The following is a 27,764-nucleotide window of genomic DNA, read 5'->3' on the forward strand; positions in this document are numbered from 1 at the left end:
GGAGCCGTAGGCGCCAGGGCGGCGGCTCTTAGTCTTTGCTGGGAGAGGTGCTGGCTTCTTGTGCGTGCCTTCCCTGCCGCCCAGGCTGAGCTGGGTCTCTTCTCCGCCAGACAAGGTGTACCTCGGCCCCCCACGCCTCTTCCAGGAGCTGCAGGACCTGCAGAAGGACCTGGCCGTGGTGGAGCAAATCACCCTGCTCGTCAGCACGCTGCACGGCACCTACCAGGTACGCGCTCCCTGCGGCGCCGCGGCGCTGAGCTGCCGGGCAGAGGGAGCCCTGGAGGAGGAGCCGGCCCCGTGTGTGCAGCGAGATCATCGCCTCGCGGGTGCGGGATTTCCTGCCGGTCCCTCTCTCCCTGGCCGCCCTGACTGCCCGGGCTCCGGGGAGCCGGCGTGGGCGTGGTGACCTCCTTCCCGGCCTCCCCGATCCTAGAACCTGAACATGACCGTGGCTCAAGACTGGTGCCTGGCCCTGCAGAGGCTGCTGCGGGTGAAGGAGGAGGAGATCCACTCGGCCAACAAGTGCCGCCTCCGGCTGCTGCTCCCGGGGAAGCCGGACAAGTGAGAGGCGCGGGGTGGGGGTGAGGGTGGGGGGCGGGGAGGGCCCTGCGGGTCGTGCCCGGGACACACCTGGCGCATCGTGGGTGTTGGGGAAGCGCTTGCCGAGTGAACCAGTGGACGAAGGCCTGAGTCAGAGCCTGGGTGGGCCGGTGCTGGGTTCGGATTCTCCCACACTGCCCTGGTCTCCTCTCTGTAGGGTCAGCCGCGCCCCTCCCCCAACGCCCCCAGCTGCTTGGCTGGGGAGGGGCAGGGGAGGGTACCCGTAGGGTGGGTCCCGTTGTCGCGTTTTACAGATGTGGGCGGCGAGGCTCTGGGTTCCGTGACGGGCCCCGGGGCCACAGGAGCTGGGTTCTGGCGGGGTCGGACCCGGAGGCTGGGGGTGTCATGGGGGGGGGGTCACAGCCCAGGTGCTGGCCTCTAGGATGGAGCAGGTGGGGACCAAGCGTTCCCAGGTGATGGCTGCGTCAGAGGCAGGACGTGGGTCCAGGTGCGGGTGTCAGTAGCCTCGGGCTTGCACTCCCCGGCCCCTCTGGCGCACCCCATTCTCCTTGTGCACCTTGGGGGGTCAGGGACGCCACCCTGCCTGTCTCCCAGGGGCCTGGGCTGGCCCACGGGGGAGAAGCGGCCCCAGAGGAGTGAGGTGTGGGGACAGCGTGGTGACAGCAGCCACCTCGCGCTGCCCTGTGCCCGTGCTAAAGCCGGCTGCTCTGTCTCTTGGTTTCCCTGCACGTCGGCTCAGCAAGCGCGCACAGAGCAGCTGGCCTGAGCCGGGTGTGGGAACCGCCCCGGCCCGGGGTCACAACCTGCAACCTGCGGAGGCTCTGCGTGCTGGGGCCTGGCTGGGGCGTGGGGGGAGGCAGCCCCCGCGGGGGCCTGAGCTGTGCCTGGCCGTGCCTCCCAGGCACGTGGGTCAGAGCAGGAGCTGGGGGGCTGCCGGGGGCTCAGGCCACCCTGGGCTTTCTCGCTGCAGGTCCGGCCGCCCCATCAGCTTCATGGTGGTCTTCATCACCCCCAACCCCCTGAGCAAGATCTCCTGGGTTAACAGGCTGCACCTGGCCAAGATCGGGCTCCGTGAGTACAGCCCCGGGGAGGGCGCCTGGGGCTGGGGCGCGGCGTTCCGGGTCCTGACCGCCTAGTGCTTGGCCACCTGGTCTAAGTCACTTCCTCTCTCAGCCTCGGTTTCCCCATCTGTGAAGGCAGCGACTGCCGGGGCCCTGGGGGCGGGAGGGCGGCGGGGGGCCACGGCTCTGGAGTTCCTGGGGTGGGCGAAGGCGGTGATGACGTGATGACGATGTAAAATCCAAGGGTGCGACGGGCGCACACCTGGGAGTGCTGTGCCGCTTTTAAAGGGTGGAGTGGGGGCTCACCCGATCGTTCCTCTGGGGAGCTGACCGAGCTGACCCTCAGCCAAAGACCCCTCGGTTGTTTCTCCTCCCGGGCACCCCATAATACCAGAAGCCTCCCCGAGCGCTTCGTGTGTGGCAGACCCTCCTCTGAGCAGCTGGCACCCATAGCCCTCAGGGGGAGGCCGGCTGTGAACGCCCAGAGAGGTGCAGTGACTGCCCGAGGCCACACAGCAGGAAGGCGCCGCCGCGGGACTTCTGTGCCGGGTGGCCCCTGAGCGTCCTGCTCCCGGGGGCGGCAAGAGCCACTCCGCCGGCCACACTCGCGGCGGCCTCCCTTGTCCTTGCTTTTCCCAGGAGACTTCTGTGTCCTTGCCAGCCAGAGCCGGGACAGAGGCCCTTTGTCGGTTTTGTTTGCTTTTCTGCTCTGGTTTCCGGTGTGATGGCATCACAGAGATTTTAAAACCATTTCTGGAAAGAAGTCAGGACTCTGGCTCTGGCTTTTTATTTTTTTAAAGCACCCCAAAACCCTGTTTACTGCGCCTCTGATTTTAGGCGGGAGAGGGGCAATGCCAGCAGCCGGGGACCCCTGTTCTTAAGGAAGTTCTGCTTGTTAGGGGGCAGCTCCACGGGAGCCGTGCCGGGTGGCGTGGCCGTCTCCGAGCACGGGCTGCCCGAGTGGCCTCTGCGACGGGGCCGGGTGGAGCCGTGCAGACGTGCAGGCCCCAGCAGCAGCAGGTGCAAAGGACCTGAGGTGGGGGAGAGGACGCCCAGCGTGGCCGGAGCTGCGGAACGCAGGGGCGGGGGGGGGGAGGTTGGGGTGCAGGGTCTCGAGGGCTGGGGGAGGCCACGAGGGGGAGCCCGGGAGTCCAGAGTCACAGTCGGTCCTTCTGCCTGTTGTTGGGGAGGGCGTGGGGGAGGGCAGGTGTGCAGCAGGCGCGGGGACCAGAAGTTTCTACCCAGCGTGTCCCGTCTGGGATCTGGTGTCGCCCCGGCCTCTGCTGCGGGTTTCCCAGGGACCAGGAGGCCTTTAGGGGGTAAGGGGAGGTCCCTTGGAAAGTTGGGGGTTCCTGGAACCCTCAGAAGGGCCCAGGCAGCTTCCCCAGTGGCCAGCCTGGTTCTGTTCCCGGCGAGGGCCGGAGCCACGTTTGTGCACTGTTGGACCCGCAGGCACTTTGCTGGGTGGGGCCTGGTGCTGGAGGGGAGCAGCTGGCCGGAGTGGGTGCCGCCGCCTTATTTCAGCACGGTTTGTGCAGCCAGAGTTCTAATGGGAGCAGAGTCGTCTGAATGTTTGAAGGCCCGGTCCCCTGGGGCTCGAGTACTTTGTCACTTTTATTTTGTCGGGGTTTTTTCCCTATCTGCGGTGCCTGTCCCTACACTATGAACCTGTTAGACATGGAATATGCTAGACACATTCACAGAGGGTCTTACGCCTTTTTCTCCTGGGCCTTCCTCCCTCCTTGGCCACTGTGCCAGGATCACAATTCACTACAGACCGAACAGGAGGGTGGTGGGGTGCGGAGCCTGGGCTGTGTATCTGGGGGTCTGTCTGCCCCTCGGAAGGGCCGGGCGTCCTGGAAACCTGGGGGAGAGCAGGGCCCCTGCCAAGCCGTGTGGTCCTGGGGTGGGCTGGGCGTCCCCCGAGCTCAGCTGGACAAGATCTCGTGGCGTTTGGGCTCTCGGGTCTGAGAGGAGGTGAGGGGCCGACTCCAGCACCGCCCGCCGCGGGGCCGGGCTGCCAGCTTCAGTGGCCAGCGCTCTGCAAAGTGTCTAACCTCGGCACCTTGGGGTTTTGCATCAGAAAACAGACCTCGTGGTGGGCCAGGGTGTGTGTGTGAGTGTGGGTATGTGTGTGTGTATGTGTGAGTGTGTGTATGGGTGTGTGTATGTGTGTATATGAATGTGCATGTGTGAGTGTGTAAACGTGTGTGTATGAGCGAGAATGTATGTGTGTGTGTGAAGGGGTGTGTGTGTGTCTGAGTGTGTATATGTGTGAATGAGTGTGTGTATGAGTATGGGTGTGAGTGCGTGTGTATGTGTGTGAGTGTATGTGTGAGTGTGTGTGAATGTGTATGTGTGTGTGTGAACGTGTGTCTGAGTGTGAGTGTGTGTATTTGTGAGTGTGTATGTGTGAGTGTGTGTGAACGTGTGTCTGAGTGTGAGTGTGTGTATGTGTGAGTGTGTGTGTGTGCGTGTGTGTGTGTGAGTGTGAGATTAGCAGCCCCAGGTCACACACAGGCTGGTGCGCAGGGGCCAGGACTCCCCCACCCCTCCAGTCCCGGCCTTCAGAGCTCCAGAGAAGGCCTGCAGACCGGAGCCCAGGGAGGAGGAGGTGGGGCTGGGGCTCGCTGGCCTCCCCTCCTGACCCCCACCTCCTGCTCTCAGAGCCCAGCACCCCCAGCCCCTCCCTTCCTCCTGGGAGGGGTGCATCCACACAGCCCAGACCTGGACCCCCTGCCGCGTCCCATGTGGTTTAAGTTCCCCCCTCGGTCGCCATTGTAACCCCAGTGTCCCCCGGGTGGCGGTGCCAGCTCCCGGCTCCTGACCGCCCAGGGTCTGTGCCGAGCGCATCCTCAGCCTCCCGCCTGTAGCCTGCACAGCCGGGCCCGCGGTCGGTGCCGGCGTCTTCCTGCCCAAGCCCGTGCCGGAACGTGGGCGGCTCTGCTCTCCAGGAGCGGGGCCCGGGGCCTGGCCTCCATGGCCTCCATGATGGCTGTGGCCAGCAGTGCCTCCATGGCGCTGGGGAGCTGGGAGCAGGGCTTGAGGTGGCCTGGGGTTTGGGAGGCCGGAGAAGAACAGGACCGAGCACGGGGACCGCGGTGACAGCTGAGATGGGTGCTGGGGCTGAGCACAGCGCGGCGGGCGGGGTGGGCCGGCACCCTCGGTGAGCACAGCCCGCGCTGTTTGCCGAGTGCCTGGCGTGTGCTAGGCGTTCTGCTCGTGCATCTCTGTCCTATTTCTAGGCGAGGCGGACTCAGGTGAGGCACCCGGCCCTGGGTCGCACAGCGAGCTGGAGGCTGAGCTGGGGTTTGCCTGCGACCCTTCGGGTGGCTTGGGGGGATTGTTCCGAGTGCTGGGGAGGGGACTGCCCACCCTGGATCTGTCCCCCACACCCCAGAGGGTGCCTCAAGGCCGGTGGGTGCTGCTGGCAAACCCAGTCGGGTGCTAAATAAGCCCCCAGTTAGCAGCAGTCAGGACCCCGGCTTTGCGGCCGCTGCGGGTGTGTGCGTCACTCCCCCCCAGGGCTTTCCCTCTTGGAGCTGCCCGTGTGACCAAGGGAGGGCACCTCGGGGGGAGGGGCCTCTGGGATGGGTGAGGCCGAGTCTCGCCTCCCCCCAGCCTGTGCGCCAGGCCCGGTGCCGAGGCTCACGGGGACAAAGGCCCCTGCTGACCATACCTTAGAACCTAGGGACACGGAATCAGACCCCAAACAAGTATGCTGAAGGCTGTTGGGGAAGTGAAAGGGGGTCCCCTTAGAGCCGGCTGGTCAGGGAGGGCTTCTCGGAGGAGGACTTGCGAGCAGAGCTGGGACCTCAGGAGCTGCTGTGGAGTGGAGAGCGAGGTTTAGCAGGGGCTCTGCAGCCGGTGGCCTCCTGGGTCGCGCGCGACAGGTCCCGGAGGCAGGCGACTTCTTTAGCTCCAGGTAGGAGGCAGGGGCGACTCTTCCTCCTCCCCCACATCGTCACCATCACAGGCAGCACGGGCACATCGGCGCCTCCCGGGGCCCCCGTCCGCCTCCCGCTCCAAACGTTCACTCAGGGCCACGGGGAGCTGGGGCTCGTTAGCGTCTGAGTCTCCAGGCCCCTTCACGCCCATCATCACGTTCCCTTCTCACACCCACCGCAGGGGGTCATAAACAGGCTCTGCGTTGGGGTGCTGTGCACAGGGTGGCCAGCAGGGGGCGGGGCAGGGTGAGCAGGAACTCCAACCTTGGGGCTCCCGACTCCCGCTGGGGCCCACCGCTTCGTCCCCGTCCACGTCCACAGAACGAAGCTGGGCTTCATCTCGGACTGTGGGAGCAGCTGGGTGAGCCAGGCCTGGCCCGTGCTGGCTCCCTGGGCCCGGGGGGCTGCTCGCTGCCCTGCTGGCCCGGGACTCTGAGCAGCTTCCCTCCGCCCCCTCTCTCCCGCAGGGGAGGAGAACCAGCCGGGCTGGCTGTGTCCGGACGAGGACAAGAAGAGCAAAGCCCCGTTCTGGTGCCCGATCCTGGCCTGCTGCGTCCCCGCCTTCTCCTCCCGGGCCCTGAGCCTGCAGGTGAGGGGGCACCGCTGCTCGAGGGAGGAGCAGGGTGTGGGGGGCGCTCGCGGCAGGACCGGCCTCCACTCCGGCTCCAGCTGCGCGGCGTCAGCCACGGTTGCTCAAGAGCCTCTGCGGCTCCAGGAGTCGGGTTTCCCGGCAGGACGGGTGCGTGGCCCCCGGGGGCAAGTGACTGGAAAATTCCTTCAGTTTGCGGTAACAGCGGTGATCTCGGCTGATGGCCCGGCTCCAGCCTGTGCCGGCGTGGCGGCTGTGCCAGGCGTCGTGGGCTGGATTCTTGCTGGTGCCCAGGCGGGAGCCGGCTGAGCGCGGGGCCGCCCTCACTGGGGGTGCTGGCTGCGCCCCGGTGCCTGCCCCGCCCTTTGTGAATATTTGTGTGCACCCTGTCCGTCTCAGATCAGGAAGCCGAGGCCTGGCCGGGAGGTGTGGTTTCCAACAACAGCGCAGCCGGGAGGGGGCGGCCCCGGACTTAGGAGCTTGCCCTGCTTGGTCACAGCTCCCGGGGTCTTTTATTTTTACTTTTTTAAAGATTGATTGATTGATTTGAAAGTCAGAATTACACAGAAAGAGAAGGAGAGACAGAGAGAGAGCGAGTGAGCGAGAGAGAGAGGTCTTGCATCCGCTGGTTCACTCCCCAGTTGGCCACAACGGCTGGAGCTGCACTGAACCAAAGCCAGGAGCCAGCAGCCTCTTCCCAGTCTCCCATGTGGGTGCAGGGGCCCAAGCACTTGGGCCATCCTCCACTGCTTTTCTAGGTCATAGCAGAGAGCTGGATTGGAAGTGGATCAGCCGGGACTCGAACCGGTGCCCATATGGGATGCCGGCACTGCAGGCGGCAGCTTTACCTGCTACGCCACAGCGCCAGCCCAGCTCCCAGGGTCTTAACCACCAGGCTGCCCAGCCCCCACTGCTCACCTGTCCCTCCCATCCTGGATGAGCCTGGGGGGATGGGAGAGCCAGCTTGGGACCCAGGCCCAGTAAGTAGATCCCGAGACACACGCTGCTCGGGCTGGAGATGGGGGCTCTGATGGCTGAAAGGTGACCCTGGCCGGCCCCGTCCTCCGTTCACCATGCATTCAGCGGCGACCCGGACACGAGGCCCCAGCCTCCTGTAGCGACTGGATCAGAAGAGAGCGGCTGTGAGGGAGACAGTGGCTCAGTGATGCAGCGCGTCCTAAGGAGAGGGCCCCAGGCTGGGGAGTTCTGGGAGGGCCTCTTGGAGGAGGTGACATTGAAACCCAAGCCTGATTGGCAGGCAGCATCCAGCCCTGTGAGGGTGGGGGGGGGGGAGCACTGGCCAAGCCGCAGCCAGGAAGCCCTGTGGGGTTGCTGCTCACAGGCTGAAGGGTGGGTGGGGCTCATCTTCTGCCCTGGGACAGGGGACCCTGGACTGGCTCTCTTGCGTCCTCCTGTGGCAGATGGCGGAAGGGCAAGCGGGTGTGCGAGCCCAGGAACCCGCTCTTGCGATAACTGACCCGCTCCCGCAGCAGCCGTGGCCATCCGTTTGGGAGGCCAGGGCCCTCGTGACCTCACCATCACCGCCTCCTGCTGCGGCAGTGGCCGGAAAATTTCCACGACGGGCCCGCCGCGCCAGGCTGGGTCAAGGTCAGATTTCACACTGGGTGGAGCGAAGCCCTAGTCTGATTTGTTTTGGCTTCTGGCTGTTCCGTGGGAGGGAGTGTTGGACAGACAGGGCAGGGATGGCTTCCGAGGGACTGTTTGGAGCTCAGAGCTCAACGCGGGGGTCCTGCTGGGACACGGGGGCCCTGGTGAGGGGAAGGCCCCGGGCTGGGACCGGGGGAAGGACCAGGCCTCACCTGGTGCAGAATGAGAGCCCTGAGGTCCTGATGATCACAATAAAGAGTGCAGGAGTGCAGGAGGGGCACAGCCACACACACCCTCGCCCAGCCGGCAAACGCGTGGTTTGGCTGCTCGGTCCGGTGGACAGAAGGCCGGACGCGCGAGAGGCCCGTGGGCCAGCGCGCAGGCTGGGCTCTGTCTGTTTAAACGGCAGGCGCTGCTCACATGGGTGCTTCTACATCAGCTCTGATTTGGGGAATCGCCTGCAAGTGGTCCCCGGTGCCCACCCATGTTTCCGCGCGAGCCCAGTGCCCTGTCCCCTCGCCTGGGCCCCAGCCCTGTGGAGGTGGGGGAGGGGAGATGGGGACACACGGGGGATGTGTGAGTCGGGGCAGCGCTGGCTGAGCTGCTGACAGCGGGGTGCCCAAGATGGGGTCACCGTGGGCCTTGGGCTGGAGGCCGGAGTCTGTGGAGAGAGGATTGTTAGGGTCCACCCGGCCTTCACGGAACCCAGGGGGGAGGCTGACCCCGGGCTGATTCTGGTGGGGAATGGGGGTCCCTGTGTTCCCAGAGCCTTGGGTCTCCTGGGCACACAGGACCTAGGCCTAGCCTTGATAGGTGGGCCCTGGGTGCTGGCGTTACAGACAGGTGGCCCCAGGTGGTGATGTCATAGGCAGGTGGCCCTGGGTGCTAGTGTCACAAACAGGTGGCCCTGGTGGTGATGTCACAGGTAAGTGGGTCTAGGTGATGACATCACAGACAGGTGGGCCCCGGGTGCTGGTGTCACAGGCAGGTGGGCCCCAGGTGGTGATGTCATAGGCTGGTGGGCCCTGGGTACTGGTGTCACAGGTAGGTGGCCCCAGTGGTGACGTCACAGGCAGGTGGCCCCGGTGGTGACATCACTGACTGCCTGCTGCCTCCAGGGCCTCCCTGAGAGAGCCCCTCCCCCAGGGTGGTGCCGTTGGCCCCCTCGCCCCTGGGAGATGAGGGCCCGCACATCGCCCATTTGGAGCTGTCTGGTCCGGGAGCGCGCAGTCTCCTGAGCAGCTCCGTGTGCCGGCGAGGGGACCGTGAGAGCCCCCCTGTGGGTAATGGGCCTGCAGAGCCCCCGGGGGCAGACCCCAGCCTGGGCAGCTGCGTTTGCGGGGTCCGAGTCGCCCTTCCCGCTGTGCCCACGCCTGTCTCCCACCCCAGCCGACAGGTGTGCCCCATCAGCGCTGTGCCAGCTGTCAGATGACGAGAGTCTTGGAGAGCCAAGGCCTTGTGCAATCACTGTGGGAACAGATGTGAGCGCGTGGGCCGCTGTCTCGCCTCCCCCAGCCCCCCGCTGTCTCCCCGGGCAGCCAGAACCCAGCTGCTTCTCTGGGGAGGGCTGGGGCTCGCTGGGGAATGGATGGCTCCCACCCCCACCCGGTGGGAACTGTGCGTTTGCCGCTGGGTGAGGGTGTGTGTGGCTGTGCCCCTCCAGGGAACAAAGGAACATGAGGGCCATGGGTGGGAGGCGGGAGCAGGTCTCTCTGCGTGCTGATGGTGGCCCCTGCCCGCTCTGGGCCACCCCAGGCCTGTGACTCACAGGGGGAGGCATCAAGTAGGAGCCACCTGCCTTGGCTGGACCCCAGCCCCGCAGGTCCCGCTGTGTGACGTCAGGAACGCTTCTCCGGCCTGGCGGTGTCCCAGCTGTGTCTCCGGGGGGGTGACTCCAGGGCCTCTCTGAGGGGGGTCACCGTGAGGATGAAGCCGTCTGTTGAGCCAGTGCCGAGCCCGCTGCGCTGGGTGCGTGCCGGGTTCAAGAGCTGGGAGCAAGCGTATTGGAGCTCAGGAAGGGGCCAGGGGTCCGTGCGGGCCTTCCTTGGTGGCCTGACATTGCGATGCGCGGCCCCATGGTGGGGAGGCCGGTCCTGGAGGGGCCACCGGCGGGCAAGGGGCGGGCTCGGCACACACCGAACCCCGGGGACAAGGTCGGTCTCCCGGCCCGCCTGGGGACCAGGTGGGGGCGCTGCTGGCTCTGAGGCTCTGGTAAGCACCAGCTCCGCAGGGGGAGGGAGCGGCCAGGCTCCCAGGGTGGCCTCGGCCTGACCTTGGCCTCTGAGCAGGAGCTGCTGCCGGTCCCGCCTGTGTAGCCTTCGCCCGGCAGCGTGGCCGCGGCCTCTCTGAGGGACAGGGTGTCCCCAGAAGCCCCTGCCTCCAGGGCTGCCCCCCACCAGGTGCCCCGCCCCATGCTAAGGGCTTCCGCCTGCCTGCTGCAGTACCCATGACCCACTGAGGAGGTTCCGGGCCCCGGCTGTGTCGACAGGGCGCTAGTGCGCTCCGACGGTCGCCGAGCTGGGCTGCATCCGGGGCCTGTGCCTTTCCCCCGGCCTCCTGCCCCCATCCCTGCTCTGCGCGGCCCGCCTGGCTGCCTGGCGTGGGCGAGACTTCGAGGGCCAGGGAAGGAGCCCGCCGAGGAGCCCTGTGGGTTCTTGGCGTCCTCTTGGCCTGCTCTGTTGATTCAGCTGACATCCGGGCTCACTGGGGTTGCCATGGAAATGCCCAAGCCAGGGCTGCCCGTGGCGGCCCCCTCCCTCCTCCGAGGGACGGGCTCGGAGCGGCATGGTGGCCGCCAGGAGGCACCAGGGTTGGGGAGACCTCCTGCTCAGAGCACAGGAAGCCCGAATTCCAGCCCCAACTCTGCCACTAACTTGCTGTGTGGCCCTGGGCCAGTCCCAGGGGTGGCCACTGCTACAGGAGAGGCTGAGGGAATCTCCGTGCGCCCCCTCCCCACCCGCACGGTGGTGGGGATTTTGTTAGTCCGTTCCTGCAGGGCCTGGCCTGCTGAGGCCATCAGCACCAGCAGAGGGCAGCACATGCCTGGGAACGGGCCTTGAGCCGGCTCCGTGCACCCTCCTGCCCTGTCACCCTCTGTCCCCTGGCCAGAGGGACAGGCAGGCCAGGTGGAGTGAGGAAATGGGCCTCTGAGAAGCCACCCTGTGTGGGGTTCGGGGCGGCAGGCGCAGGAGGAGGAGCCAGCGGCTACTGACTCTTGGTGACATCCAGAGACAAGACGGAGCCCCTGGTCCCCGCGTGCAGGCCTCACCAGCTGCCCAGCCCCTGGCCTGCAGGGCTCAGGTGCAGAGAGGGTCTGTGCTGAGTGGGGCGGGGCTGCGGAGGATCGCAGGGGGGAGGCAGGTGCAGGGCGGGTCCTGTCCCTCGCCCCTCCGTGGCCCGGGGCAGCCCCCTCTGTGGACCCTGTTTGCTCCGTCTAGGAAGGGGGTGGGCATTCGTGTTCGCAGCAACCCTGGAGGAGCCTGGTTTTGGACACGCTGGGCTGATAGAGAGCCTCGCTCAGGCTCCTTCTAGCCAGGAAGTTCTCGGAGAGCGACGATCAAACAGGAGTGTGGGAGCTGGCTGGATTCCCGGGCCCCCGCCCTCAGGGCTTCTCACCCTGGGAGCTGGATGGGGCCCGGGCAGCCGCCGAACATTCGCGTCTCGGCATCTGGACGATTAACCGCACAGGCGGGTCTGTCTCTGTCTGCAGCTCGGGGCCCTGGTCCACAGTCCCGTCAGCTGTCCCCTGCTCGGCTTCTCCGCGGTCAGCACCTCCCTTCCACAGGGCTACCTCTGGGTGAGTGACCCCCACGCCCACGCCGTGCCACGCCCACGCCCAGCCGGGGATTCTGGCCTCCTCGCGGGAGCAGGGCGGGGGGCACCTGTCCCGGGCAGTTTCATCCTGCAGGGTCTCCCTGGGAGGCTCAGGGTGGGAAGTCACTGCCTCATGGGGGCAGCATAGCCAGGGAGGGGGTGGGAGGGTGTGCCTCCTGCACGTGGCCGGGGTGCTGGGAGGGGCATGAGTGGGTAGTGCGGAGTCCCGGGTCACAGGGGTCACAGGGGTCACAGGGTTCGGGTTGCTAATGCCCACCTCCTGCAGAGATTCCCCCACTTTTTAACCAGCCCCCTCTCCCCAAGATCCTACTGGGCTGGCTTTATTCAAATGAGATGCCCCTGCCCCGCCTCTGCCCTGCCCCCGGCCCCTCCTGGCCCTGGGGTTCCAGCCTCACCGTCCGCCCCTCGGCTGTCCCCGGACTGTCCTGCTCATTGCCGTCTCCAGTGGGCAGGGGAACTCTAACCTTCCCCTCAGAGCTCGGCCCCACCGTCCCTCTGCGAGTGACTCGTCCCCCCGACCTGGCCCGTGCTGCGCCTGCTCCTTCATCACCCGCCTTCCTCCCGTCTGTCCCTCCCTCCGTCACGTGTGGAGTGGCCCCACGTGCTAGGGATGGGGAGGAGTGGTGGAGACGGAGCAGGGTGTTTACAGGGACGGGGCGCTCCCTGTACATCAGCTGGGGCGGGCAGGAGAAGGGAGGCCCCTCGTGTCCAGCCCCACTGGCCAGTGGGAGGGCGGGCTGGGCTCCCCCTGACCGCCTCTGTCCCTGTCCCCAGGTCGGAGGAGGGCAGGAGGGCGCCGGCGGGCAGGTGGAGATCTTCTCCCTGAACCGGCCCTCGCCGCGCACCGTGAAGTCCTTCCCGCTGGCGGCGCCCGTGCTCTGCATGGAGTACATTCCCGAGCCGGAGGAGGAGGAGGAGAGCGGGGATGAGGGGGCGCCGGCGGCCGACCCCTCGGCTGCAGTGCGTCCCACCATCTGCCTCGGGCTGCAGGACGGCAGGTGCGGGCCTGGGGAGGGGAAGGGGCTCTGTGCGGGGCAGAGCTGGGGGGTGGGGCCATCCCTCCGGGAAGGTGGGGACCAGAGACCCCCAGTGTGGGAGCCATAGCCTCGGGCCCCGCCCGGTGGCAGCTCTGTGAGTGAGGTGCTGGCCTTGGTGTCAGCCTAATCTGGGTTCAATCTTAGCTCCCCCACATCCTCGCTGCATGTCCTCGGGCCACCATTTAGCTCTCGAGCCTCAGTGTCTCACCTGTTGTGAGAGTCCAGTCCACTGAGCTGCCATCGGCCCCAGATCCCTGCTGGCTGGGGGCAGGGTCCCAGGGCCTTCCCCGCCCAGGAGGTTCCTGCCGGCAGAGGGGTCCTCTCATGTAGGATGCGCCAGGGCCGCAGCTCCCGGGCCCGCGGAGACCTCGTGAAGACCCTGCGCCAGTCCCCGCCCCGGCGAGTCCGCAGCCTGGCACTGCCGGGTCCGGTGCGCTCTGTGCCCTGTCCTGGGCAGGGAAGGTGGGGCAGGGAGACAACGGGTTCCTGAGCACCTACTGGGCGCTGCGTCCTGTGCCTGGGTGGCAGCTTCTGCCCCGCTCCGCTGTCCCCTTCTAAGAGACCAGGGAGGAGCGAAGGCCCCGTTGCACGCAGAACCAGCAGGAGCCGCCCTGAGCGCTGTGACCTGTGGGCCGGGCCTGTAGCCGGGTGCCCAGCCGCGGCCCGGGCCCTTGGGGGCCTGGTGAGCACCGTTTATTTTGACGCCCAGATAAAATTCTTGTAACATGAAAGTCACCATGTCAGCCATTTAAAGTGTGCAATCCCGTAGCTTCCAGTGCCCACTGTCTGGTTCCAGAACATTCTCGTTACCCCCCAGAAAAGCCGCATAGCCATTGCGTGGTCACTGCCTTCCCCTCCCGCCACGGCCCTGCCTTCTGCCTCTGGAGTGGCCCGTGGGCGTGGCAGCACGTGGCCCGTGGGCGTGGCAGCACGTGGTCCGTGGGCGTCTGTGTGCTGGGCCCTGTCCTTGTGTTCCTTTGGTGGCCCTGGGCGGGCACCGCAGCCCCACTGCGTGGCGAGAGCTGAGGCCCAGCAGCCTGGGGCCAATCAGCAGCGAGATTTGAACTCGAGTCTGTGCGGCTCGGCAAACAGCAACCTGGGCACCTTTTGGTGCTGCTCCTGGGGTGCCCGAGTCGTCCTCGCGACAGGAGCCCAGGGTGGGTGCCGTCTACGGAAAAGTGAGCTCTTGTGAGGTGGCGCCGTGGCCGGGCCACCCAGCTGGGCGGCAGGGGCGCGGGGCGGCGGGGGCGCTCCGGGAGTCACCGTGGCCTTGGCCTCTGCCCACAGCATCCTGCTCTACGGCAGCGTGGACACCGGCACCCAGTGCCTGGCGACCTGCAAGAGCCCCGGCCTGCAGCCCGTGCTCTGCCTGCGCCACAGCCCCTGCCACCTGCTCGCTGGCCTGCAGGACGGGACCCTGGCCGCCTACCCTCGGAGCAGCGGTGAGGCGGGGCGGGGGCGGGCACAGGTGCGGGGGAGGGTGTCTCTGTGCAAACCCGCACAGCAGTCCCAGCTGAGTCTTGGGCACTGAAGCCGCTGGCCAGGAGACTGCGGGGGGGGGGCTGGGGGGGGCTGTCCCTTCCCATCCTGCCCCGGGGGCAGGACCTGTCCGGAACCTCTTAGTGTCCCTTAGCGAGAGCTTCTTGTCTGTGAGCCTCGGGCTTCCCTTCTGTAAAATGGGCGTGATAGCAGCACCCGCCCCTCGGGGCCCCAGGGCCTCAGCAGCCTCCTGGAGGCGAGCACAGGCTGGCATCGTGTGTCCCCAGTGGACACCTGCAGCCACGCCCTGTCCCTTTCCTGAGCCGAAGGAGCCCGCGTCGTCTTCACTCTCGCCGTGGCCTTTGAGGCCGCTTTGTGGGCCTGAGGCTGAGACCCGGGGTGGGGCGTGGCGCGCGCACAGCCACGTGAGTGCCGTGGTCCTGGTGCCCTCGTGGTGCGCGCAGCCTCCAGCAGGGGAGGAGGCCTGAGCTGCCCGTGTGGCCACCAGGGGACAGCGGGGCCTGTCGGTCAAGCTGGTGGGCGCGGCTCCTGCCTGCCCGGCAAGCGCGTTGCGGGGTTTAAACAGATGTTTGTGCTGAGCCTTTTTTTTTTTTTTTTTGCCACTCGGCACTGTGTTGGTATTTTTAATTAGCTCTTGATAAGGCATTTATAGTTTTTAATTAAAGGGGGAAGAAGGAGGGAAAAAACCGCTCTCTCCGTCAGACGGAACGTGCGAGTGGATGTAACCCGGGCTCAGGTGTGGGGAGCCGGAGGCGGGGGCTGCTTCAGGCCCCCGCCCCCAGTACCCCAGGCCCCCAGCCCAGCACCCCAGGCCCCCGCCCCCAGTACCCCAGGCTCCCGCCCCCCAGCACGCCAGGCCCCCGCCCCCCAGCACCCCAGGCCCCCAGCCCAGCACCGCAGGCCCCCCACCCCCCAGCACCCCAGGCCCCCGCCCCCAGCACCCCAGGCCCCCCGCCCCCCAGCACCCCAGGCCCCCGCCCCCAGCACCCCAGGCCCCTGCCCCCAGCACCCCAGGCCCCCCGCCCCCCAGCACCGCAGGCCCCCCACCCCCCAGCACCCCAGGCCCCCGCCCCCCAGTACCCCAGGCCCCCGCCCCCAGCACCCCAGGCCCCCCGCCCCCCAGCACCACAGGCCCCCCACCCCCCAGCACCCCAGGCCCCCGCCCCCCAGTACCCCAGGCCCCCACCCCCAGCACCCCAGGCCTCTGCCCCCAGCACCCCAGGCCCCCCGCCCCCAACACCCCAGGCCCCCGCAGCCCCGGCCAGGTTGCCTGTGGCCCTTGCTCCTGGTTCCCGCTCATCGGCTTGGGCTCTGGGTTGGGAAGTGACCGCTGGGCTCCTGATAGTGTCTCCCATCGTCCCCAGCTGTCCTCTGTGCTGTTTGGGGCCCCACTTCCCGACCTGAAGGGCATCGGTCACTCGGGCCTGGGGTCGCCAGGGTGACGTCATCCTCACTAATGACACCCACAGTGGCCGGTTTCCAGGGCAGCCAAGTCTGAGGCGGGGGGTTCGGACCCAGCGTGTGGGTCTGGGGACACAGTTCCACCCAGCAAGGGGTGTCAGGACCCGAGAGCCCCTGGGGACCCCTGAGCCCCCCACCCTCGTCATCTGGCTGGGAGGGGCCTCGTCTTATCCCAGCAGAGCTGGAGCGATCAGGCTTGGAGGGGAGGGCGAGACGTCCCCCCGGCCTAGGGAGGCCTTCAAACACCTGTCCCCTAGCATGCACTGAGCACCCACTGTGCGCTGTCCATACAGTGGTGTGCAAAACTACTATGCGCCGTGCATACGGTGGTGCACAAAACATGGCTCCTGCCCCCGGGGGACGATAGAAGGAGCCTCAGGTTCTCTGCCGCATGGGGGGGCCTGGGCAGAGGCCTGGGTGCCCGTGGGAGCCTGGGGGGGCTGGCGAAGGCCTCCCCAGCAGGGAGATCGTGGAGCTCAGACTGGAGGGAGCAGGGCCCAGACACGCGAGGAGCTGCTTGGGAGAAGGGACAGCAGGTGCAGGTGGGGGGGCAGGAGAGTGGTTGAGGCAGTGAGGACCCCAGAGAGGGGCACGGAGCACCCCGACCAGGTCTGGGGCCGGAGCCACTCCCTGGCTGTCCCATTGGCTGTGGCCTCCCACCGGGGGCCCCTTCCCCTCTCCCCATGGTGTCCTTCAGAGGCCACACAGGATCACACAGGATCGGGGCGGGGGAGGGGGAGGGTTCTCCTGGTCACCCTTCACCCTGGCCCTGTGTGGCTGCTTCCGCCGGGGGCTGGCATCAGTGTTGCCGTCCCGGATTTGCCGAGGTTTCAGACACCTCCTGGGTCCGCGCCCCACCCCACTGCTCCGCACAGACCCTGGTCCGCCTCCAGGCTCTGGTGCCCCCTGCTGGCCTGAGTGCGGGGGCTGCAAGGGTTTGCAGGGTTTGGCGGGGGCCATGCCCAGGTAAGACCCGCCTTCCTGGCCTGTGCTGGGCTCCTGGCCTGCCATGGCGAGCAGAACTGGAGCCGACTTGGGGAGCTGGCTCTGCCCTGAGAACCTGCGTGCGGAACGCCCGACGGTCGGCCTGTGGTCCCCACATTGATCGGCCCCGGGGAGCCTGGGACTGCAGAGCCCGAGGGGTCGAGTCCAGCCTGCAGCCGACACAGGGAAGCTGCGGCCAGGGCCACGCGGCCGAGGGCGTCTGTCTGCTGCCTGCGGGAGTCTCTGCTTATTTGCATCCATTCATTCACTCACTCAGCAAATACGCCTGAGCCAGGCGGCCCCACCTGGGTGCTGTCCTGTCCCCGCCCCTGCCCCTGCCCCTGCCCCCTCTGCTGCGTTGCCAGGGCCTGGGTGGGGGCAGGATGTGGGTCAGGGTCACCCTGTTGAGGAGGCAGACGGCATCAGGGACGAGGGGATGGGCTGGGATCGAGGCCCTGTCGTGGGACGGCTCCATGGGCCTCTGAGCCTCCATTTGCTCACCTGGGAAATGGGCATGTCTAGAGTTTTGTGGAGGTTGTGTGTGCTGATCCTGGGGTGCCACCGTGACTGCTTCCTCTCATTACCTGCCTCGGTGACGACTTTCCCTCTGTGTCGGCCTCCAGGGGGACCAGGAGGAGTGGGCCACTGGCCTATGTGGAGTACCCGGGGGGGAGCAGGCCGCTGGCCTCCCGGGAGGGGGACCCGTGGTGGCCTCCTGAGCAGGCTGTCACATGGGGGCGGGGCTGTGTGTGTGAGCTGTGTCCTGGCACGTTCATGCCCACCATAGCCCCTGGAGGAGGGGGGTGGACTTGGGCAGGGAGGCCCCAGCCCCCAGCAGGACGCACAGTGGCTGCGTTTCTGGTCTCGGAGCCACGGCGCAGCGCGGAGGGCCTGCAGGAACCATGGACAGACGTCTGCTCCTGCACGGTGCTCATGGGGAAACCCAGGGCCAGCAAGAGGCAGCCTCTTCCTCACTCCCCCCTTAAATACTGATTTATGTATTTGAAAGAGCAACAGAGAGAGAGACAGACACGGACAGACACGGACAGAAATCTTCCAGCTGCTGGTTCACTTCCCAAATGGCCGCCACCATCAGGGCTGTAGCAGGCCAAAGCCAGGAGCCAGGAGCTCCATTCGGGTCTCGCACACTGGTGGCAGGGGCCAAGTACTTGGGCCATTGTCCACTGCTCTCCCAGGCCACAGCAGAGAGCTGGCTCAGAAGTGGAGTCGCTGGGCTGCCGCTGGTGCTCCACGTGGGATGCCGGCGCTGCAGGTGGCTGCTTAGCCCACTGCGCCGTGACACCGGCCGCAGGGGAAGCCTCTCGGCCAGGGCCCCGACCTCATCAAGGCCACCTGCCCCGAGTCCCGCGGCTCTCACGGCACCGGCGTCGTTCAGGTTTCTCCTGGTTCATCTTCTGTCCCGGCCTCAGGCCTTGGTGGGGGATTCCGGAGACTCCCAGCTCGCGGCAGTGGAGGGGTTGCCGTCCGTGGGATCCTCTGTGACCCCATCTCCCCACCTCCCTGTCTGCCTCTTCCCTGGGAAGACTCCCAGACCCAGCTCCAGCTTCTGGCCACGAACACTGCTCACCTCCGGCCACTGGGGGGCACTCGGAGGCCAGCGTTTCTGCGGCTGTTGGGTCCTGGTAGGGTCCTGGTAGGGTCCCTGTGCTCCTGGAAGCCAGTCCTGGCTACAGGGCCCTCAGGAACCTGCCGAGGCAGCAGGGGCGAGGAGGCGAGCACCAGTCTCCAGGGAGGCGTTCCAGTCCTGCCCGGCCTGGCGCCCTTCGCGTGGCCCCATGCAGGTTCTGAGCTCCCAGCTGCCGCCTCTGTGCGGTTGGACACCAGTGACAGCAGCCGGTGAGGACCCAGCGCTCACGGACCCCTCGAGAGCTCAGTGACTCAGGATGGTCTCGGAAACTCCCCGGGTCTCCGCGACCTGGGTCATAAAACAGGAGCGGGGCCGGTGCTGTGGCGTAGCCAGTAAAGCCACTGCCTGTGGCGCTGGCACCCCATATGGGCACCGGTTCGAGTCCCGGCTGCTCCACCTCCAATCCAGCTCCCTGCCAATGCGCCTGGCAGAAGATGGCCCAGGTGCTGGGGCCCTGCACCCACGTAGGAGGGCAGGGATGGAGTTCCAGGATCCTGGCTTTGTCCTGGCCCAGCTCACCATTTGGGGAGTGAACCAGCAGATGGAAGACTCTCTCTCTCTCTCTCTCTCTCTCTCTCTCTCTCTCTCTCCCCACCTTCTCTCTGTAACTCTGCCTTTCAAATAAATAGATCTTTTAAAAACATAAAGCAGCAAAAACAGTGTCGCTGACAGCACCTTAAGGAAAAAATTCTCAAAAGCCGGTCCCTGGTGCAGGGCGTGGGCGGCACGTGGCCGCAGCTGTCGCGGCTCCCGCCTGCGGGCTCAGCCCCAGGCTGGACATTCTGCGGGACTTAATGGACGCCCTGCGGCCTCCCAGAGCTGGAGGTGGCTTATCACGCCCATTTTACAGACCAGCAAGCTGAGGTTCAGCGAGGTGAGAGTCCCCTGGCCATGGTCATGCAACCAAGGACTGCAGGGCTGCCCTGGGCCAGCCTGCTTCCCACGGCCAGGGGTCCCCGTGGTGGGCGTGGACCCTCAGCTGTCCGGTCTTGGCTGAGCTGGGAGCCTGCCTACTTTAAACAGGGCATCGCTGGCGCCGCAGCTCAATAGGCTAATCCTCTGCCTTGCGGCGCTGGCACCCTGGGTTCTAGTCCCGGTTGGGGCGCCAGATTCTGTCCCGGTTGCCCCTCTTCCAGGCCAGCTCTCTGTTGTGGCCCAGGAGGGCAGTGGAGGATGGCCCAGGCCTTTGGGCCCCACACCCGCATGGGAGACCAGGAGAAGCACCTGGCTCCTGGCTTCAGATCAGCATAGTGCGTTGGCCGCAGTGGCCATTGGAGGGTGAACCAACGGCAAAGGAAGACCTTTCTGTCTCTCTCTCTCTCACTGTCCACTCTGCCTGTCAAAAAAACAAAAACAAAAACAAAACAGGGCACCAGGGGACCTGGTGTGTACAGGGGGGGCAGGGCACAAGGAGAGGAAAACTGGGCCCCGGCCTCTCGGCGACAAGGCGGGGGGCTCACGTCTGGCCCAGCTCCCCACCACACCCAGGTCAGGCAGCAGCAGCTTCCGCCATCTGCCCTGGTGGCCTCTCCAGCTTTGGTGACAGCTGTCCCCCCGCCCTGGCTCCACCACTCCCTCTGGGGCTCTGCCGCCACACCCCAGGCCCTGTGGCCTGGCCCTCCGTGGGCTGCCCCAGCCCAGGCCCCAGCTTCCTCCCCAGCCCCCACCCCACGACTGAACACACACTGGGTGCCTGGAGGGTGGGTGTCAGGTGGGCCTGGTCCTTCTGTGTGATGTCACAGCCTCAGGGGGGTGAGAGCTTAGCACAGACAGAAGTGCCTGGAGCCGCAGGAAGGTCGTTCAAGGTCAAGATTCAGTCTGGAGAGCGGCAGTGTCGCCGCCCCCCCCCCCAGGCAGTCTTGTTGGCTTTGCGCCTCCCACTTTGCAGCTGGGGAAACTGAGGCCTTGAGAAGGGGACGGACGCTCTCAGGGTCCTTGGTGGGTTGGCGGCAGAACCAGGGCCAGAGCCCACGTTTCTCGACTCTGCCTCCAGGGCACTCCCTGCCATGTCACGCTGCCTCCTTGGCAGGGCCCAGTGTGGGTGTCGCCTCTCCTGAGAAGCCCCCCTGGACTTCCCCCCGTGCAGCATTGGCTCCTCCCGTGTCAGCAGATCGCAAGATCCCCTGTGCGCATGCCCGCTTGTGCCGGCCGCCTTGTGCGGTCGCTCGATGAGCCCGTGGGTTGTTTTGCCAGTGGAATTTCCTTGAAGGCGGGCCTGTGTCTGCTTTGTCTCTGTTTCCCTGGGCCGCAGTAGGTGTGGACAGAGCTGAGCGAACGGGAGGGGAGGGGAGGGGAGGGAGGAGTTGGCGAGTGTGGCCGGGTGCTGGGGGCGGAGGGGAGCGGCCACCACGTGGAAGGGGTGTGTGGAGCCCAGCAGGACCCCTGCTAACCTGCCTCCATCCTCTGCCTGCAGGAGGCGCCCTGTGGGACCTGGAGAGCCCTCCCACGTGCCTGACCGTGGGCCCTGGGCCCATCCGCACCTTGCTGAGCCTGGGGGACGCTGTGTGGGCCAGCTGTGGGGCCCGGGTCACCGTCCTGGACGCTAGCAGCCTGCAGACCCAGGTACTGACCCCATCCGCGGGCCCTCAGCCTGGGCTCCCGGCTGTGTCTCGGGGGCCCGTGCGCCCCACGCCGGGTGCTTATGGGCTGTCTGCGTTGCCATGACTCAGTGCTGGGGGCCACACCGGGACGTGGTTTTATCAGGAGCCCAGCCTGCTGGCCCGCGGGCCTGCGCCGGGACCGCATCGCCTCCTCCTCCCATCGGGGGTTCTGAGGGGACCTTGGAGCCAGACAGCGGGGAAGCCGAGGGGGCCCAGCTCCCTGCCGGGCTCTGACCTCTGACCTACCGTACTGCTGGGAGGGGGCGGGTCCTGACCACGCGGGCTGGGGTCTCTGTCCCGGGACTGGCACCCTAGACTTGGAGGCACGCGGTTCCGCTGCTCTGCGGGAGCGGCCCGTGTGGACGCGGCGTCTTGGAGGCTGGGTTCTTTCAGATGCACGGAGGTGGAGGCCGCCGGGGCCCTGCGTTGCCCCTCGCGAGCACTGCCCGTGCCTCGGCCCTGGGACGAGGGCCTGGCGCTGCAGGCTGCTCCCTGCCTGGGCCTGAGTGCCCCTGGCTGACGGCACCACTCACCCGCCTCTCTGTGCCCCGCCCGCCCACAGCCCCTCCCCTGGTGCCGCCTCTCGGGAGACTTGGGCATGGCTCTGGGCCTCAGTGCGCTGGCCTTTGCCGTCACCACTGTGTCTGGGTCATGCATTTGGAGGTGCAGAGCGCAGCCTGGCATGTGGCCGTGGGTTGGTGCGTGGCCATGGGTCGGCGCGTAGCCGTGGGTCGGCACCGGCTGGCTCCCCAGGAGTGCTTCCTGTTGGTCCTGGCCCACGCGGCTATGAAGCAGCTGCACACGAGCCCGGCGGGAGCACCGGGGCAGTCCTGCGATCGTCGGGGCACAGCTGCTCAGGGCTGGGTCCCCAGGACACGGTCTTCCCCTGACAAGTGGGGAAACCGAGGCACAGGCAGCTGCAGCGGGCCGGGGGCTATGGCCGTCCATCTGCCAGCTTGCTGTCCTGGTTTGGCCGGAGCACGGAGGCTCCGTCTTTGGAGCCGTGCCCTGCCCTGTGTGCGGTTCAGCTCCCCGGCTGCCAGGCTGCCCGCGAGGGAAGAAGGGACCCCGCCGCCATGTCAGTCGGTTCTGCAGAGACGGGACCCAGTGTGTGCGCACGCACGCTTGCCGAGGGGTGCGCAGGCGCTCTTGGCTTGCGATGGGAGCCATCCTAAGTTGCAAGTGCTTGAGTCCACCGGCCTCCCATACCTCCCGGCTCAGGTGAGGACTCCCCCCGAGTGGAACTGCCCCAGGCTGAGCCCCCACACCAGCTGAAGAATCCACTGTTGGGGTTAGGGAGGGGACCTGACAGTGTGATCCCTTCTGAGGACGGAGCTCGAGAACCGCAGGCGCCCAGTGGGAAAGCAGGCAGCCCGAGAGCCCGAGAGCCCGAGAGCCCGTGACCCAGTCCAGTTCCTGGGCGGGGGAGAGCGCTCACGTCCCAGCCCCAAGGAAGGCAGGCGAGAGAACAGGTGCACCCTTCCCGCCGCTCTGCTCTGTGAAGGCCCTCAGCGGCTTGCATGAGGCCACGCACACGGCGAGGGCCCTCTGCTGTCCCCAGTCCGCCAGTCTCGTCCAGACACACCCAGCGTCCCCTTCACCCACATCTGGGTGTCGTGGACCAGTCGGGTAGGCCCGGGACGTGGCTGCCCCGGAGCGAGACGAGGTGTCTGCTCAGTGGGGAGGGGGTTGCCGAAGCCCCTCCCAGCAGGGGTGGGAGGCAGCACTGCGGTTTGAGCTAGGATTGTCCTCTGGGGAGAAGAGGGCCGGGCCCCATGGTGTCCTGCAGGCTGGTCCCTTGGAGCTGCCCCTCCAGGGGCTGACTGAGCCTTCCCGGAGACCTGTGACCTCTTCGTGCCGCTGGGCCAGGCTGGTTGGGGTGGGCTGTGGGGAGGGGCCAGGGAGTCACCCCAGGGTCTCAATGTTTGAGTCCCGTTTCTCCTGGGAGGGGTAGCCCTGGTTCACTTTGGGGGGCTTCCTGGAAACCCCCAGCCCTGCCCTGTCATTTGCCTCCCAGGGCCTCACCTCAGCCTCCGAGGTTGTGGGGCGGGGGAGGCTGAGCCACTTTCCCAGGTGCCTCAGGGACACAACCTGCCTGGGTCTCAGGTCATTTGACCAGAAGGGTGATGCTCGGTCGACCCCCGCGGTCCCCTCCCCAAGGGCGTCTCAGCGTGGGGGAGCAGAGGCGTTCAGTCCGCAGTCATAGGACAGGGCGTCCGTGGGGCGGGGACGGGAGACCCGGCCCTGCCCTGCCCTTGGGAGCCCCCAGCCTCTGCGCCCGTGGGGGAGGTGGACAGGCGGAAGGGGAACAGAGCAGATGGGAAGGGGAGTCCGGATGTCCTCAGGCTGCGCGTGGGGGGGGGCAGCTGGGAGACAAGGGAGGCAGGGGTGCCCTGGAGGGCGGACTCCAGGGAAGGGGCTTCAGGGGAGGGGTCCGCAGGCCGGGAACCCGCCGGCAGAGGCTGCCGACGCTTGGGGAGAGTGTGAGCAGTAGGGCCCACCCAGCTCCCAGCAGGCGTCCTGGAGATGTCTGAGGTGGGGAGAAGGGGAGGCAAAGGCAGCCGCGCCCCCACCCTTACCCTGGCCACGCCCACCTCCGGTGACCGAAGCTCTGCCCCCGCCCCTCGGTGCAACCTGGGACAGGTCACTGAGCCCTGCTGGGCCTCTGTCCCTTCACCTGAGGGATCGGATGCTATGAGTACCTGGAGAGTCCCCGGGGGTGGGGCGCGAGAGGGATGTTCCGGAAAAGGACTGCCTCCCGGGAGCCCACCTCCGGAAACTCAGGTGGGGGGCGGGGGGCATCACTCCCGCCTCGCAGCCCCTGCCCGGTTCCCTGGAAGAAAGGCTCCGGGGTGCGGGGCACACAGGCGGGCAGAGGGACGCACAGGGCCCTGGTGCCCCTGCCTGGCCCTCCCTCGCGGTTGCCCCTCACCAGCCACGCCCATGCAGCCCCAGCGGCCACCGGGCTCCAGCTCCTAGGATTGAAGATTAGTTCCGGACCAGCTCTTGAGGGAGGGTCAGTATGGCCTTTCACCTGCTCTGCGGACGTGCGGGGAGGGGGAGGCGGTGGCCAGGGACCCCGCGCCCCAGGCCGCAGCCAGAGAGGTTGAGAAGTTTCTGTGAGCAGCAGGCTCCCCTTCCTAAGGAGCTGAGCGCCGTGCGTGTTTAATGGAGCCGCGCTGGAAGTGGCTCCGTCTGGCCGCCAATGACCGCCCAGCCCGCTCCGGGCCCGCCACTCACTGCGGGGTCTGGAGGAGCCGGCCGGCCACGGGGCTGCCGTCGCTCACTCGCTCCAGGTCACCGAGCCGTGTGCGCGCCTGGGCTCTGCACCTGCAGGGAGGGCTGGGCCTTGGCTGTGATGCCCACTGTGAACAGCCACGTGGAACAGGGCCTCCCCTAGCTTGGACAGCGCCCTGGGGGGCTTTGGGAGACCTAGAGCTGGTCCCTGCTCTGGGCCTGGAGGCCCGCGCGCGTGCCGTCGGCTGAGGCTGTGGCCAGTGTGCCCAGGTCCCACAGTGAAGACCTCCGGGTTGATCCAGGCGTTGTGCCCGTTCCAAGGGGCCTCTTCCAACCCCTCCCTCCCTGGGAGGTCATAATAGCCTGCCTGTACCCAGTGCTTCACGGAGGGAGGCCTGGGTGAACGCGTTTTTCGCCCAAGGCACCCTGCAAGAGGAGGAGAGGGGGAGGAAACAGGCACAGAGAGGGTAAGTCCCCACCGAGATCACACAGCCAGGGAGAGGCAGAGCTGGGATTTGAGTGCAGGAGGCCCAGGCTCCGTCTTCTGTTCTGGGGAGCCCCCGTTTGTTTACCAGCCTGGTTTTCTCACCTGCACAGCCTTTGTGTCTTGGTCACTGCGGGCACAGGGCACGTGTCGTGGTGCCGTGGGAGGAGGACGGGCTGCTGGGCGGTTCCTGTTCCCAGGGCCCCCAGTGTAAGGTGCTGTGGTGGGGGGTCAGGGTCCTGTCTGGAGAGACACCCAGGGCTGTCAGCCTGGGCCCAGCATGGTGAGGCCCGGGAGGGGACAGGCACAGGTGTGGTGGGGACTCAGGGGAGGAGAAGGGGGTGCCAGCCCCGGCTGGAGGCAGGGGTGGAGGAGGAAGAGCCTGGGTGTGGCAGGAGGGGGAAGTGGCATGAGGAGCCGAGTCCAGTCTGTGCGCGTGCCACGTCCTCCTGGGAGGAGGGGCTCCGGCCTGGCACTGGCCCCCCCCCCAGGCCTGCTTGGCCCCCCCAGGCCCGCTTGGCCCCCGCTGCCCCTGTCCAGCCGGCCCCGCCCAGTCGGGCGCCCTGACCTTGCTCGTCCCATTGCCCGCGGAGCTGGCGCCTGGTCTGTCGTGCGTTTTTACGCTCACCAACTGCTTGTTGGGCTCCTTGATCCCTGCGGAGGCAGAGCGAGGCTGTTAAATAATAATGTCGCTCACCAGGGCCTGTGTCAACACCGCATCGTCCGTGTTCATTATCCCCATCGCCACCTTCAAAGCCTAATCCAGTCGTCTGGAGTTCATTTGCACCGATCGCTCGAGGGGGAAGCCGCCGCGGGAGATGGCTGCATCTTAATTTAGAGAAACTTGGCGGGGGCAGGCTGGCAGGAGGCCCGCTGCACTCAGGGTGCGAGCTCCCCGGCGGCGGTGCTCAGGGTGTGGGGGGCACCCTGGTCCCTGGGAGGATGGGGGGGAGGGGCGGTAGAGTCCCGGCTGGGCTGTGCCACGGGATGCTCACGAGCCAGGAGCCATCAACTGGGCCCATTTTATGGGTGAGCAGGTGGACGTGCAGGCCACAGCCGTTCTGGCCCCCAGCTGATCTCGGAAGGCACGTGCTCCATCCACCACCAGACCCGGGCCTCTGCCCGTGGCTTGTGCCAGCAATGCTGTTCCCGTTGCGTGCGGCTCCTTGTCCGTCTCTAAGGCCTCCACTTAACCCCTTCAGCCGCATCACCCCGCCCTCACTGCGTCAGCCTGTCTGTTGTCATCACAGCACCGGGTGCTCTGAGACGGCTGTCGCTCTCACCACTGGTGGGCCACACGTGTGAGCGGGCCCTGGCCTGCCGTCACCTCCTGCCGCCTCGTCCCAGGCCGGGCACCCTCCACCTTCCCTGAGGAGCCGCCTCTGGAGGGCGCACATGGGGCACGGGAGCGAGTGCTCTCTGGGTTGAGGGAGGGAGGCTTGGGTGCTCTGGGGCCGCCTGGGGCCGCGTCCTAGGAGGACTGTGCCTTCCAGGAGGCGGAGAGGGGAGGCCACACCAGGAGAAGGTGGGAAGGGCTTAGGCATGGCTCTTGTCTGATCAGGCAGGGATGGGGAACAGAGGGATAGCTGTGTCACTGGAGGGCCCAGTCTTACCTCTTGATGGCCCAAAGAGGCCTTGCTGTGTTTCCATGGCAACCCTTCCCCCCAGGGCTCAGCCCTGGTGAGGTTGCGGAAGCACAGGCCCCGAGGATGAGGCTCTCGGCCCTGTCTGGAGTCCGTGGAACTGGGGGCAAAGGTGCAGCCCCGGCTGCCACTGGTTGTTGGGGGGGGGCTAACCTGGGCAGCTCCTCTTCCATTAGACCCTGGCTCCGCCATCCTCAGAGAAGCCTGACAGCGTGGGGGCACCTTGACTCCTCCCCGTGCATGGGGTCTCCCTCTGTGAGTGTGGCTGTAGTTGACGCCACAGCCCTGAGCTGGTGTCCTGGGGCCAGGTATGGGACGGACCAGGATTAACCAGACTGAAGCTGGATGGCTTCCCTTGTGCCATGGCGTCTGTGGCTGTGAACCCAGCAGGTGCTCAGAAATGAGTTGTTCAGGCCAGCGGGGCAGCCCCTGAGGCAGCAGGGCCAGGGCCTCGGCTGTGCTGTTTCCCTCGGTGGGAGGAGGGAGGTGGGCAGGGGCCGTGCAGAGCAGTTAGCGGAGGGCTTGATTGTAACCATGGAGCGCCAAGGGGCCTGCCCTGTGGCCGACTCCAGCGCCTCCGGCCGGCGCCTAACATGGGCCTCTGATACAGGACTGTCACTAAGTGTGACAGGGAAGAAACTTCTGGACACCAGCAGCCCCTCGATTTTCCCCTGCCCTCCCCCTTGCGTACCCACCCTCCACACCCTTAATTTTCACATTTAGTGCACAAACTCAGTTTGCATGTATTAGCTGTTGTAAATCTATCACGGCAGTGTGACACGGCATGAATAATGCATCCCAGGGCTGTATTAGTTTTCTGTCTCCTGTCTTATTTATGACATGAAACGGGTGGGAATTTGCAAAAGCGGAATCCGGGCGCAGGGCTTCTTGGGTAATGGTATGCAAATTGGCGTGAGGGCAGTAAGTGCTCGCTGAAGCCAGGAGCCTGGAACTCCATCCGGGTCTCCCATGTGGGCGGCAGGGACCCAAGGACTTTGGCCATCCTCTACCACGTTCCCAGGCGCATTGGCAGGGAGCTGGATTGGAAACAGAGGAGCCAGACAGGAACCGCTAGGCCCGGACGGGTGCCGGAGTCCCAGGTGTCAGCCTAACCCGCCGCGCCCCCCAGCGCCCACTCAGCAGGAAGCCCCGCCCCTCTTCCCATTTGGTGAACTCTTACTGGTCGCTTGGACTCCCCACCTCCCACCAGTTCCCTGCGTGTGTCTCCTGTGGCCCCCAGATCCCTGCGTGTGTCTCCTGTGGTCCCCAGAGCCCTGCGTGTGTCTCCTGTGGCCCCCAGATCCCTGCGTGTGTCTCCTGTGGTCCCCAGAGCCCTGCGTGTGTCTCCTGTGGTCCCCAGATCCCTGCGTGTGTCTCCTGTGGTCCCCAGAGCCCTCGCTGTCTCCTGGGCCGGGCTCTGAGCAGCTTTCGTGCAGCCACGTGGCGTGGACCGTGCCCCGCGAGGTTTGCTCTGTGAGCCATTGAGACCTGATGAAGGGGAGGGGCGAGCACGGGCCAGCAGTCGGCGGGGAACGGGAAGTCACTCCCCTGGGCTGTATTTATTAAACTC

At 66.6% G+C, this 27,764-nt stretch overlaps 1 protein-coding gene across 4 annotated transcripts in view; it reads left to right on the forward strand.

Annotated features, from left to right (window-relative positions):
- ARHGEF10L (Rho guanine nucleotide exchange factor 10 like) overlaps positions 1 to 27,764 on the forward strand; it is a 130,031-nt gene that overhangs the window by 88,595 nt on the left and 13,672 nt on the right. For all 4 annotated transcript variants that reach the window (XM_062190519.1, XM_062190518.1, XM_062190520.1 and 1 more), the window contains exons 17-24: positions 111 to 226; positions 434 to 561; positions 1,532 to 1,632; positions 6,037 to 6,158; positions 11,476 to 11,562; positions 12,375 to 12,598; positions 13,925 to 14,079; positions 20,644 to 20,792. In XM_062190519.1, coding sequence (XP_062046503.1) covers positions 111 to 226; positions 434 to 561; positions 1,532 to 1,632; positions 6,037 to 6,158; positions 11,476 to 11,562; positions 12,375 to 12,598; positions 13,925 to 14,079; positions 20,644 to 20,792 — 1,082 coding nt within the window. The remainder of the gene's footprint in view (positions 1 to 110; positions 227 to 433; positions 562 to 1,531; positions 1,633 to 6,036; positions 6,159 to 11,475; positions 11,563 to 12,374; positions 12,599 to 13,924; positions 14,080 to 20,643; positions 20,793 to 27,764) is intronic.

This window comes from Lepus europaeus, chromosome 5 (assembly GCF_033115175.1).
Source record: "Lepus europaeus isolate LE1 chromosome 5, mLepTim1.pri, whole genome shotgun sequence".
NCBI classification, from domain to species: Eukaryota; Metazoa; Chordata; class Mammalia; order Lagomorpha; family Leporidae; genus Lepus; species Lepus europaeus.